We start from the raw sequence: 14,671 nt of genomic DNA, 5'->3' as shown, positions 1-14,671 counted from the left end.
AATAGCTTATTTTGTCATTTGACGCTGTCTACAGAGTGCTAAATTTTGAAATAACCTACTATTCCAAAACGTCCCTTACTCCTTGTGGAACGAGGTTTACAGGGATGTTGGAATAGCAAGCTCTTTATATTTTGAAATAACGGGCGCACTGTTAAGATATGGGACAGCTATTTTGGGATACCTCTGGTATCCAAAATTGTGCTGCTGTGTAGACTTAGCCATAGATGCCAGTACAAGCTGAAGATACAGTTTCTGCTTTACTTTCTACTGGTTTTTAAAAAGTATTTCTTCAATTTTTGACAGAAGCACAAAGCAGCTAAGTCTGCAGGAGAGGCCAAATTTATTGACCTTATGAGTTGCATATGATAATCTTCAGAAATTCTAGAGCTGGACGCGCTTGACCAGGCTTCTGCTCTGCAGTAACTGGGTCTTGGGACTTCAGTCCTACAGGAGACACCTGCTGGGGCTTGATGCTTCCGCCCCATTCCCAACTGTGGTATGTGGAGAATGGTGGGAGGGATATGACAGGCTTCATGAGCTACACTTTAATTGTGAAATGTGGCTTGGAAGCTGCAGTTTGATCATACCTAAGCAAAGCTATCATTACCCCTTAGCTTAGTCTCAAGCTAACACTTTAGACACCTTCAGTTTAGTTCCTCTGAAGATGACTGACTCATCTACAATTTTGAAATGTGGAAAGGCCGTAATCAAATCCCAGCTATAAAGTATAAATATCTTTTCTAGAGCCCAGCAAAAGCTTTAGGCCCAATGAGGCTATGTTTACACTGCAGGCTTTTGCCAGCAGAAAGTATGCTAATGAAGCGCTCACTAGCATTTGTCACATTGTCATTTGCATACCTCTTCCTATGCTTTTTGCACAAGAGGTTTTTGTGCAAAAACAAGCAGTGTAGATCGGTCTGTTCTGCACAAAAAAAACCCAAACCTTTTGCGCAAGATCCTGTATGCTTGCTTTTTTGAGGCATAAGGGATCTAGCACAAAAGGTGGGTTTTTTGTGCAAAATGGGCCCATCTACACTGCTTGTTTTTGCTCAAAAAGCATTGGCAGAAATATGCAAGTGACAGAGAGACAAATGCTAATGAGCACTTCATTAGCATACTTTGTGCCAGCAAAAGCCTGCAGTGTAGACGTAGGATTAGAGTCAAAAAAGGTATAACATAAAATTGCATAAGCGTGGGAAGTAGGGTGTGTGGGGAAGGTGCTGCAGCACCCCCTGGCATTGTGCCTAGCATAGCTCTGCACCAGACTCCCAGCCACAAGCTCTGCCTGGGAGCCCCCATTAGCAAGGGTCCTGCCAACTGCTTCTTGCCAGAGGCACAGACAGGGATAAAAGAGCTTAGGGAAGGCTCAGCACTCCACCCTAAAAACTGTTCTAGCACCACCGTAAAATGGCAGCTTCTTACTCAATAGATTTGTGCTGTATCAGAATAAATCAGTCTTCTCTGTTTTACACATCTGCAAAGCAAATAAAGGTGGGATAGTGAGATGGATTTTAGTTCATGTGTCACCAACTACATTCCAGTTGCAGAATCTGTTACTGATAATGCAGGAGCAGGACTTGACTTTGCTCCCTAAGAGCTAGATCAACCTACAAGAACTGGGCTACCCCAAGAGCTCATTAGGGACCATAATCTTCAGACTAGGGGGTTGAAGGAGAAAAATCAACATCCAGATTCCACCTGCACAGAATGGGAAGTTTCAACCCTGCAGTATCATCTCTCCCCCAGCACACACCAACCAATGACATGGGTAGCCTATATAGATGAATAAGGTGTTTGTTACCATAGGCCATGTCTACACATACAGAATTGCACCTGTACTGCTACTGCTGCAGTTCATCTGGTGAAGATGTTTTGTGTCAAAAGGAGTTCTTCTGTTGGCATTAAAAAACAAACAAACAAACAAACAAAACAAATCCAAGAGCAGTATAAGCTATGTTGGTGAGAAGCTCTCCTGCTGCCAGCAATGTGCACAGTAGCACTTATGGTGATGTAACAAACTATTTCCAAATAAACCACTCCTTCCAAGAAGTAGTCCTATGGCACCTTAGCCCTAATCTACACAAGCAGAGCATCCACATTACCAAGCCATTATTTCAAAATAATGGGCTGGTTATTGAAAAATAACTCCTGCTTTCCACAAGGAATAACTAATTTTGAAATAGTTATTTCAAAATAGCATTAGTGTGGACGCTTCACTGCTGCTATTTCAAAATAACTACTCCCCAGAATCATTCAAAGTAATTACTCTCAGTGCTTCTAAGTCAAAGTAGCTCATCCATATTGAGGGAGCCTGCCTCAGACTAATTTTGTGGCTTCCCCATAGTGTGGACGCTATTTTGAAATAGTTATTTTGGGAACTTATTTTGAAATAATTATTTCAAAATAATTTCCTACTTGACATGCCCTTAGAGACTTTCAAAAATACACAGTATGAGCTTTGGTGGGTAAGACCCACTTTATCATGTATATCTTGGGTTCTGTTATTTCCACTCCAATTCATCTGAAGTAGGTCTTACACACCAAAACTCATACTATATATTTTTGTTAGTCTCTAAGATACCACAGGACTATTCATTTTTAAAGTTACAGACCAGGGGGAGGGGGAGCAGAGCAGAGCGGAGCGGAGCAGAGCAGAGCAGAGCGGCAGAACGCGCGGCCAGCTGACAGCCCAGACACGTCTGGGCTGTCAGCTGGCTGCGCGTTCCGCCGCTCTGCTCTGCTCCGCTCCGCTCCCCCTGGTCTGCGGGGGGGGGGGGGAGCAGAGCGGAGCGCGCGGCCAGCTGACAGCCCAGACGCGTCTGGGCTGTCAGCTGGCCGCGCGTTCCGCCGCCGCTTTGCTTCCTCTCCCTGGTCTGCTCGAGACCAGGGAGAGGAAGTGCCCCGTTCGTAACTGCGGATCCGACGTAAGTCGGATCCGCGTAACTCGGGGACTGCCTGTATTAGAAGCTAAAAAGCACCAAGTGATGTCTTCTAAATAATATCTGTGGAGAGGCAAATCTCATGATCCAGTTTAAATGTTGATTTATGTATTGAGTTATACCTCAAAGAGATTAAATTAAAGTAGTTCTTACACATTTGTTTATAATTTTCTGGGGAAGTCTGCTCCACAAAAAATGCAAACAATATTCACATTTGATTTCATCTTTAGAGAAATGACCATAATTTTACTTAAAACCTCTCAGAAAATGGTATATACAGGGATTTATTGGGATTATATTTTCTCCCCTTCACATCTGATGCTTCTTGCTTAACTTTAGAGGACTTTACTCAAAGTACAGTTATGTTTTGTATCCACACTCATGGCTCACAACCACCTATTATCTACCCAAATTATTTTAAGTGAGAAAACAGATGTACTGAAAAAGAATGGAAGAGCTGCAACTCCATAATCCACTGATTGTGATGCATTCTCTTAGGATGGCAGTGAGTTAGTCAAATCATCACTGCCCTTTACAGCAGCATAATTCTTTCCTTCATAATTTATCAAATAGTACATTTTCACCTAGTTAGGCCTCAGCTGGAGTACTGTGTCCAGTTTTGGTCACCAATGCATAGAAAGGATGTGGAGATATTGGAAAGGATCCATACATCAGCAACAAAAATGATCAAAGGGACAGAATGCAAGACATACTAGTAAAGGCTGAAGGAACTGGATGTGTTTACTTTGGAAAAGAGGAGACTGAAGGAGGAGGCAGGATAGTGGTCTCTTCAAATACTTGAAAGGCTGACAAAGATGGAGCAAAGTTGTTCTCTCGTCACGGGACAAGAGGCAATGGGTTTAAATACAGCATAGCAGATTTAGCTTAAATCTAGCAGTAGGACAAAGTAAAGACTACTTAGAGGTAGAGGAAGCTCTTTTGCTGGAGGTTTTGAAAAGGAGGCTAGATGGCCATGTCTTCCATGGTTTAGACACAACCAACCCTGATTCTTGGCAGGATTGACTAGATGATCCTTGCAATCCCATCTATCATTCTAGGATTCCACCAGTTACACAGCCTAATTACACAAGATGTACCAATTACCACTGTAAAACCAAATGCACCTGCCATCAGTTATTTGTAGGTCATTAAAAAAAATCTAAAATTATAGAGATGGAGATTGTGAATGTACTGAAAACCAAGAGTACAGAACAGCCTGTATTTACAGTGGAAACATCCACTGGGATCAGGTGAACATACTAAAAAAGTATCTGGCAGTTACAGAGCAGGGGGCATTGGATTAACCTAATTTTTTTCAATCAATTAATAGTCCCCATGGACAGGTGACATGTGATACAGCTGCAGCTGTCTATAGTTTGATTTTTTTTTTAAATTGGTGAAAATCAGAAGTACACCTAAGCAAGCATTTTAGACAACTTATATTGGTGTGGTGCAAATAACAGACAGGTGTTATGAGACCAAGTACTAGATTAGAAAGTAGTTTTTGTTCTTGATATTACATGCACAAGATTTGTGTGGTCTGTATTAGGAGAGTAATTCACCCGGGAGTGTGCGTCATGACCACCAGATGTTACATAACACACGCACAAGTTCTTGTGAACTTAAAATTCGAAATAGATTGTTTCTTTCCTATCTCACTGAACAGTCTTTGAGCAAATTGACTATATACACTACTACTATGCTTCTCTTATGATACTAGCCAAAAGTTCTAAATATTTTAAAAAGTTGCAGCAAGTTGAACAAATATTCTGCCTCAGGTGTTTGGTTCAGAACATCACATGACTTATGTGGGATCAGTTCATTTTGAGCTGCCTGATAACTAGATAGCAATCTGCTCTACACACATAAACATTGTGTAAATTTTGGCCTCTGAAAACAGCTTCTTTAAATCAAGGTAAGGCTTATTTACTGAAATACTATAATTGTTTCTGTTTGCAGGACAGAATATATAAATAGAAGAGTGAAACAGGATTTCACATTATGAAAATTTTCATTGTGTGTTTATCACATTCAAAAAGCATTGACTGGCCTCTTGGAATTCATTTGTTTTGGAAAAAACCTAGTATAGTTGGAAAGTCAATTAGCATCTAACACACAGATTGCAGCAAGATCCTCAGGAAAGCTGAGACAAAACAATTTGGACAAGCATATGTACTTGTCTCTGGGCGGTTTGTTTTTTTTAAACACACTAGATATTCAATAGTTACATGAACCAGATAGTGTAACTGAATAAGGTTGGAAGAAACTCATTGTTCTGGGAATCAACTGACTTGTTAGTTGCAAGGCAGCATATTAATCTTCTAAAACGGTATCAATATAGATTAATTGGTTCAGTCCTTAAACTTAACACTATTTAATTTAACTACACTCAATTTATATTTAAATTTGTATTCCTTATGTCTGCTTTGCTTAGATGGGCAAATGGAAAAACTAGGGATTGGAATTGTTCTGGAATGAAGACAGCCAAATTCTTCACAGGATCGTACAAAGCTGGAACAGGGAAAAAAGACTAACTCAATGGTCAGGTATTGACCAAAACTAGGAAGAAAAATGTAACTCAGATGCATGAAAGTGCCCAATACTGAGCAACAGACATACAAGTGTAGCTAAGAACAGTGGAGATTGGGTTTGATTAGGTTTTGACAGCTGGAAAAATGGTGATTGAAACATTTCCCTACTGTACAAGTCATATTGTCTGTCTGTATTCAAAATCTATGAAACTGAATTTATGAGAAATAATTTGACTAGCTTTACCCAAGACAAAAGCCAGTTTAGGGGGAAACAGATGAATGCTTAAGTCTCAAAATTGGAAACCTAAGTATAGACCAGTAGTACTTTACAGCAAATGAGCTTTTTAAAAATGCTGAATGAGAAAGAATTTACATTTTAAAGGGTGTGTCTCTAAATATCATGTACACAAAAAACTAACACCTAAAATTTTTTCAAAGCTTTTTGAGAAACACACACAAGTAATTCAGATTTAGTCAATTTTATTTACAGTTTTTGTACATTTCAGAGCATTACACAATTACATATTCTCATTTTCTGACCTGCAAACAGATACCTTAAAACGGAAATGTTAAAAAAATGAAGTTAGATACATCCAAAATGCAACAATTACACATCTGACAATTCACAAAGTGTAATTTACTAGGACGTATCCTAAGAATTTAGGAACAATAAGTCAGAAGAAAATCTGACTAATTTTAGCAATCAATTATTTACACATTCAAACAAAACCTCTCTTGCTCTAAACTCCCAGACAAGAGGCCTGGAAGATTTTTCAGTGGAAGAAAGACAGGAAGTTACGATTCACACCTATGCAGCATTAACAGCCCTTGATCCCAAAATACTGAGTAATTTTTCAGCTTTGCCTTTGGGCAACAGGCATCCCCCTCACCTTGTCAGATCCTGAAGTGTAGTACTTGTGCCCCCATTGTGCATAGAAAGGCTGAGTGTTTGGGGAAAAAAAGTGGTCAACAAGACCCTGTTTAATCTGGCCTTTAAATTCTGTTTAAAGGGTTTTGTTAAATTGGTTTCCAACATGATTTAAATTGGTCAGTGTTGATGGAACCAAGCATGTTTTTTAAACGTGGTTTGAACTCACTTTGGCCCAACTCGTACTGAGCAGCTATATATAGAAGCTACTTAATGCAGAAGTTTTGAAACAAGGTTTGAAGGCCAACCTAAACAGGGCTTAAGTTTCTGCACTTCCTCTGTTGGGCCACCAAGGTCACAGCTATTACTTCCATCCCTTGTTTATTACCCTTTGCCACATAGTGACTAGGTATATACCAGCTAGAAACTACTAAAAATTCCCTGCAAATAAACTGCCTTTCAGCTGAGGCTATGGCTCCTATGCATGGGATATTTGAGGAGTTTAATTTAAAAAAAATGATACTCACTTGAAAAATACTGAAAGTTTTCACTTTAGATTCATTTTAATTGCATTTTCAATATGTTTAGTTTAACTTTTTAAGAAACTGCTACAAATCAAAACAATTTTAATATAAAAAGAGCAGCCAACTGAGTGCAATATTTTGAATTGGCCAAGTCCTTCATGGTAGCTCTCTAACTAGGCTATAAATTTTGAGGAGCCTTCAAATTCTTGCCTACCTTACTTTCCACATTCACGTTTCAAACTGTGTCAGCAGGGCCCGAACTTCGGGAGTCAGCTGCTTAGCAGCCTTAGCTGCCTCTGTGATGGCCTTCCGGTAAAGGCCCTTTCTCTTCTTATTAAAGCGCGACTGAAAGTTTTCTAAAAAGGGGGATAGTTGTGAAAGAGCAAGAAAAGATGTTGTTGGAGACCCAAACCACGAAATGCGGGCCTCCTGTCGGACTAAAAGGCCATTATCTTTCCGGCTCACAGTTATAGTGAGAATACGGGCTGGCCACCAAGGGAAGCCATAAATCTTGGCCCAAACAATGTCCCCTACACATATGGTCCTGCCATCTGGTGTGACACATTTAGAGACGTTTTTGGAAAAGACTTTCATTTTCAAGGAATTACTGAGCTTTTTCTCTTCCTTTGAAGAGGAGGAAGAGGAGGAGGAGGAAGAAGGTGCATGCATGCTGCCTGGAGGAAAATCAAAGCTTTCAGTAGAACTACACTCAGAATTGGTGGATTTCAAATCATCTGTGCTATCACTACTACACACTGATGCACTGGAAGAGTCAGATTTCTTTTGATTAAGGGTCATGTAAACTGTTATATTGCCTTTGCTGCCTCTCTTGCCCAATGTCTGATGTTCATCCTGATCAACAGTTACATGCACTTCACTTGTGTCCTGAACCTCACTGCTGGCCTCTTCAGGGCCTTTTGAAGGGCTCTTATTTTCTGATGGGGCCTCACCTGCTGAGCGGGTGGAGGAGCAACGAGACTGGGGCTTAGTTGCCATCTTGCCACTCCGTATTTTCTCAAGTCCTGTCTTGAGAGATGAGTCGTTTTCTTCATTACGGTACCTTTGGGGTTTTAAACGCAATCGGGGTGGGAGGGAACCTGAGCTGGTGTTCTGAAGACGCCGCGTGAAGTGGACCTTTGAATGTGCGTTTTTGGAAGTGGAAGTTGCACTCTGTTTCTTGTGTGCCTTCTCTTTGGCCATTTTCAAAACTTCCCGAGCTTTTGCATGATCCATGTTTTTGCTCTGGAGAACTTTTTTAGTATTTAACTGAGCTTTTGAAGTGTTTGCTTGGGCAGAAACTTTAACTACTTTGCTTCTGCTATGGGCAACATGTGAAACTTTGACCACAGCATTTCTTTTCTGGCTTTCATTTTGGCTTTTTCCATCTACTTTATGGTCAGTTTTAAGTTTTTTATTCACAGTAGTTACACTCTCATTCCTTCGTTTTTTATGATCCTCATATTTTGAGCAGTCACTTGCATTGCCACTTTTTTTAATTTCTTTTTTTTCTGCAACAACACTGTTTTTACATTTGTCACACAAGACCTGCCTGGGTCGTAATTTGATAGCATTCATAATAGAAGTGGGTTCCTCCCTGTACATTTTCCGCTTGGGCCGCTTAATTTTTCGGGGCGGAGGCTGAGGTATTGCTTGGTTATATGTGTCCCTGATAAACAAAGGGGGAGGATATGGCGCTCCCTCATGGAAGAGGGGAGGTGGTTTAGAAGTCCACAGGCTTTTAGCGAGGCTAGGTTCTGATGGCTGAATGGGAGAAGAGGAGTCATCAGGGACTGCACCACTGGCTTCACACTTAAACTGGGTGTCATCTTGGAATGGTTTACTTTGGAGCTGCATGGCTTCAGGTTTATCCTTGTACTCCCGTTTAGGAAATATGGTCACAGGGATTCCATGAGGTCCAAACCTTTAAAAAAAAAAGTAAGAAAGAATTTGAAGTATCTTCATTATTTACTACACAAACTTTTTTTACAAGATGCCCATGCACATTTTAGCCATCTGTCCAGATCAGTAATGGGCAACCGAGGCTAGCGAGTGGGCCGTATGAGTGGCCCTCCTTATCTCAGTGGGTTACTGAACCATAGCAGTGCTTTAATTGGATGCAGAGGGAACACATGACTTACACCGTTGATTGTATGCAATTAGCACACATCCCACTTCACATGCCCTTGCTTTACATGAGTTTTACTTTAGTCATATCTGTAGAGAAAAAGAACTATGCAGGTGGAAACCACCTCTGGCAACCATGCTCATTTTGTCTGCTATTGCCCAGGTCTCGTAGGCCACAAAGAACCAGTGCTTTGATTGAATACAGAGAATGCACACGGCTCTTACAGTCAACGTATGCAATCAGCATATGCAATCAGCATGCATTTCCCTTAAAGTGCCCTTACTTTATGTGTGTACCACTTTAGTAATACTGGTAGGGGGGAAAAATACACAGATAGAAGCTAGCAGAAACTGATAAACCTGCACATGGGCAATTGTAGAGAAAATGTCTTGTGGCCCATAGGGTTTCTATATATGGGCCACAGGTTGCTCACCACTAGTTTAAGTGTTTGGAGTACTGTAATGTGTTTAGCTACTAGTGGCAGTTTTCAAGATTCCAAGTACTACTTTGTAAATACATAGAAAATTAATGCTGAGAGATTGCTAATTTCAGAAGAGAGTGGATTTCTCTCTCCAAGAAGTCAGCACAAATTACATTTTATGCTCATCCAAGTGAGGAACATAATTCCTGTAAGCACTTTTTTCAATGCAAAAATATTTAGAACTTTTAGCTTTTTAAAAAGTCCTCCCAAAGCAGATTCAATAGGTTTTAAGAGTATTCAATAAAACAAAAAATGTAAGTGATAATCTTTGTGTTTCATGCAAGTTTTCCTTAAGAACAGTACTTGATCAATAAATTTCATAAACCATCTACCCACTTTCAATTATCCCTAAAGAAAATTAATTCTTGTAAGGTTGAAACCTTTTCTATTTATGTTTACATTTTAAATATCAAACAGTACATAGCCAGTCTTCACTACACAACAGCTTAAAGCAGTGGTTCTGAACCTTTCTGGCCCAGGACCCACCCTGATCAATGCAGACCTTTCTGTGGACCACCAGCCAACCACCCATGATGACAGAATGGGTTGGAGTTCGGGAAGGTCTAGGAGTGCAGATGGGGAAGCAAGATCTTGGCAGGAGAGGGATAAGTGGGGCACTTACCTGGCTCCATGCAACCTGCTGCTCCTTTTAGCCATGATTCTGGCTAATGTGAGCACCAGGGAAAGCCTCCAGGCAAGCTGTTTCCTGTGCTGCCATTTCCCCAGACAAAGGAAGGGAAGCAGCAGTGAACAGAGTTGCTTCCTGCTCCTATGAGCTGGATAGGACCTGAGAGGCTTCTTCCCCCCTCCCCCTCCCGGAATGGGAAGCCAGTACTGGTGCTCCAACCTTGCGGGGGAAGGAGGGAGCACACCGTGGGGATGGAGCACCAGTGTGAACTCCCTGCTGCAGGGGTGTAGGGTGAGCCCCAAGCTCATGGCCCACATGCAAGATGGTTGTGGACCTCATACTTTGAGAGCCAATGGCTTAAGATATAACAAGTTTTGCCCCTAACTTGACTCCCATTCACACAAAAGATTACTAACTCAAGTGGTATTTTAAACACAAGTTATATTTTAAACATAAGGGATATGGTTTGAAGCTCAAGTGCAGTGGGGATCAACAGATCCTTACAACTCACTAGAGGCTAGTGCAACCGCACAGAGAATTCACTTGAGATAACCATTGCTGTTAATACAAGCTCATAGACAAGAGGCTGTCAAACAGCATGCATTAGTGGTGGCTGAACCTCTCTTTTCAACACAAACTAAGAGCATAATTACACTAAATGAAGTTTGGCATTTACAGTCCAGTGACACTTAACTAAATTCAAGTATGCTGAATGCTTCATACTGTTGCACGAAACAGGCTATTGGAACAAATGCCTGTTAGGCCTTGTATTACTTGCTGCTTTATTATGAAATAAGGTGTTGTACATGCTAAAAGATTCTTTACATTGTTAGCATAAGTTTTTACCTATTTACTCTACTGCATATTGATTAAGTGTGGTAAAAGAGATGTTACAAAGTAAACCCATAACACACAGGAGGAGTGCTGACCAGCACCCGGTGATTAAGGGATTAAACTCAGGTAGCTAGCAAGGGTGTTGGTGGGGAAGGAAAGGCAGATGAACGAAACCAGAGAGTGCGCTGAAATATGAATTGGATATAGATACCTTGCCTGCTTCTTTTGTGTGGGAGAGTTAAACCAGGAGTTGAGAGAAATCATTCTGTGTAACCCCAGACAGAACTACCATGCCTCCAATGAATTAGAGGCATGGAAGTGGACTGAACCAAGGGAAGATTGTGAATAAATAAAGGGAAAAAAGTTAATTTAGTCACACCCAGGTTATTTTTCTTTATTTTGTGGTTTGGTTTGGACTGGACTGCCCTGTATGAATCTATGCTTCCCCTTCCCCGTTTACCATCTAAGAATTGTTCCCAGAGATTTTTCCCTGTGTTTTAATTTGTTTTCCTTAGGTGCTCTGTAACATCTAGCAACCAAGTATCAGAGGGGTAGCCATGTTAGTCTGGAGCTGCAAAAGCAGCAAGGAGTCCTGTGGCACCTTATATACTAACAGATGTATTGAAGCATTAGCTTTCGTGGGCGAAGACCCACTTTGTCAGATGCATGTAGTGGAAATTTCCAGAGGCAGGTATAAATATGCAGACCAGAATAAGGCTAGAGATAAAGAGGTTAATTCAGTCAGGGAGGGTGTGACCAGACTTCGAAGAGAAACTGCTGAGCTACAGTTCATCTGCAAATTTGACACCATCAGTTTAGGGTTAGACAAAGACTGTGAATGGCTAGCCAACTACAAAAGCAGTTTCTCCTCTCTTGGCGTTCACACCTCCAGATCAACTGCTAGAAGTAGGCCTCATCCTGACTGAATTAAACTCGTTATCTCTAGCCTTATTCTGGCCTGCACATTTATACCTGCCTCTGGAAATTTCCACTACATGCACCTGCAAAGTGGGTCTTTGCCCACGAAAGCTTATGCTCCAATAAATCTGTTAGTCTATAAGGTGCCACAGGACTCCTTGTCGATCTAGCAACCAAGAATGCTTTATCAAGTATATCTTTTGTTATACTTTATCAAGTATATCTTTTGTTATACTTTTGTTTTGTGTAATAAAAAAAATCACTTTAAGGTGATGATTTGATTATTGTGTACTGGAGAGTAACAGGGGTCTGTGTGTATATTTGCCTGCCTCAGACTGGGTGGTCAGTTACCAGAGATTGCAGCTGTTTTTTTCTCTTATTTTTTTTCCAAGCTCTTTTGGGTCAAGAGCATGTGACACCCTTGAGGGATAATTCATGTGTTTGCCCCTGGTTTTGGAGGGGGGGGGGGGGGGGGTGGAATCACTTGATGGTGATTTCACCTCCCCCCCCCCCCCCCCCCCAAAAAAAAAACCCAAACAAACCAACCACTGAATCTGTGACTCTGGGGAAGTTTCTGTAACCAGATCCTGTAGTGGTAAGGTATATTTAAAGACTTTGCGGGCCCCCACCTTCTACTCTTGAAGTGCCAGAATGGGGAACAGACCTGACAAAACCTAACACATAGCTGAAATGAATGCACTCCATTCAAACTCACACAGACAGTCAATCCTCCCAGCTGTAGACCATAAATAATGGAGAAACAGGAACCAAATCAGTGGAGTTCAGTTTCCAAAACAGTACTTCAAGTGAACACCCAAAAACTTACTCAATATGTCAGTGTTTTGTATCTGCTACTGTTCTGTTCAACCTTACCTAACAACGTAAACACTACAGTGCACCTCTACACATGCCAATGAGTAGTTGTGTTCTTTCCTTCCCCACAAAATGAACCATCTTCCCTTGGAAATTCAGTTCAGGGGCCTCTACCTGCTTAAAATCTAAAGTTTAGATGATTTTCCATTAATTTAGAAGGACACTTGCATAAATTCACTGGGGACTATTAAATCTGAAGCTTCTGCCTTAAAAGGTCCATCAAATGACCCATTATATTTATCGGTTCAAAGAACACTTACATTACAGAGTCTGGTGCTGTTGAGGCTTAGAGTTAAAATGTAACTTTGTTGTGAATAAATTAAGAACATATTTAAAATGTCAACTAACCATTAAATTCACAATCCTTAAAATGGAGGTCATTACATCAGCACTGCTATCAGGAAACTAATTTCTGCCATACTTTTTTCATGTATTAGATTGAAGTATCAGAACTTTTTTTTTTTTTTTTAAATGCATACTATAGCTATTAATCCAAGAAGTTAACCTTAAGGTAAAGTAGGACATTAGCTGCCACACAACAAGGACAATTTAAAAGGACAAGATGGCTGTACTCTTGATAACAACTAAAAACCCTAGATAAGCTTTCTATTAAATTATATTTTAAAAAGTGTTTAAAGATATTGGAAAATGCATAACAAACCCTTTGCGTTCTCTCTGTCCTACATTACTGTAGATGTTTGGGGTCTGTCTTGTAGCCCTTTCAGCTGGCTGGACCCAGACTTGCTACGGTTGAACCAGCATCCTTCCTATGAACTCTGAGTCATGGGGAAGGTCATTTCCACCAGGGTCGGTTCTTGCAGATTTTAATGTTAAATCTCAACAAACAAGACCAAAACCTCCAAGTCTGTCCCTCAAGCAAGAAGTTCCCAATTTTTACCTCACAGCCTTTGTGATAACAGGATTTCTCAGGCCTTGTCTACACTTACAAGTTGTCATCCCCAAAAAACATTTTTTGGCAACAAAACCCAGAGCGTTCACATTGCGACGCGACAAAAGCACCCAGTTTTGGTGACAAAAACTTATACCTCTACACAAGACTTTTGTCTCTCCCTTTGCCTTTACTGTTGACAGTCATGTAGTGTATACTACAGTAGTCTTTTTGTTGTTTATTGACTCAGTAGTCTTTTTGTTGTTTATTGACCCACAGCATGTTTCCCACAATGCCCAATTAGCCACTCTGGCCAGCTCTTTGAACTCTGCTGCTATTCAGCCACAAACAGGTAAAATGTGCCCCTCCTACCTGCAAACCCCTAAATCCATTTCCTGGTGTCTGGCTCATTGCATATTCATGCTCCTGGCTCACTGCATCTTCTCGGGAACCAGAGGTGGCCATCGCTCAAAACTCTCTCCTGTTTGGAGCAATGCAGAGCTTTTGGATCTTAGTGTATGTGGGGTGAAGAATCAGTGCAACCACAGCTGAGAGTGACCTACAGGAACTGGGACACGTACAGTCACATTTCTCAAGACCTGTCTGAGAAGCAATATGAGCGAGCACCTTGCAATGCAGAGCCAAGATAAAGGAACTCTGGCAGGTGGACCAGAAGGTGAAGGAGGCAAACAGATATGGTGCTACACCCCAAAAATGCCATTCGTATAAAGGAACTGGATGCGGTCCTCACATCCACACTCAAGAATGTGGATGCTTCTCATGGCACGGAGTCATAAACACTTGTCCCGGAGACAGAAGTTACTGATGAAGAGGTGGAAGCAGACAAAGGGGTTAGGGTCAGTCTAGTGGCAACCAGTGCGCCAAGCAATGAGGAATTGTTCTCAAGTCCCATTGTTTGTGAGGGATCTCAGCAACTCAACATGCAGCATGAAGGATAGGGAAGAGACGCTGGGTATGTTGTTGTGCAGGTGGGGCAGTCTGGTTGGCAGCCACACGGGGTACAAAGTTGCTCTAATGTAGCCTGAGAGTGGGGGGCATCG

At 41.2% G+C, this 14,671-nt stretch overlaps 1 protein-coding gene across 11 annotated transcripts in view; it reads right to left on the bottom strand.

Moving 5' to 3' along the window:
- Positions 1 to 14,671, bottom strand: part of PWWP2A (PWWP domain containing 2A) — a 48,017-nt gene that overhangs the window by 10,204 nt on the left and 23,142 nt on the right. For 9 of the 11 annotated variants that reach the window (XR_012896309.1, XM_075900202.1, XM_075900203.1 and 6 more), the window contains exon 2: positions 7,813 to 8,783. Coding sequence is in view for 10 of the 11 variants with exons in the window: in XM_075900202.1 (XP_075756317.1) it covers positions 7,813 to 8,783 (971 nt within the window). In the remaining variant the exon portion in view is untranslated. Of the gene's footprint in view, positions 1 to 5,933; positions 8,784 to 14,671 lie in introns of those variants that run through there. The other 2 variants (XM_075900201.1, XM_025178496.2) reach the window with 1 other exon arrangement.

Source organism: Pelodiscus sinensis, chromosome 17 (assembly GCF_049634645.1).
Source record: "Pelodiscus sinensis isolate JC-2024 chromosome 17, ASM4963464v1, whole genome shotgun sequence".
Lineage (NCBI taxonomy): Eukaryota > Metazoa > Chordata > Testudines > Trionychidae > Pelodiscus > Pelodiscus sinensis.
The sequence above is the reverse complement of the archived record's forward strand: the minus strand, read 5'-3'. Positions and strand labels throughout refer to the sequence as shown.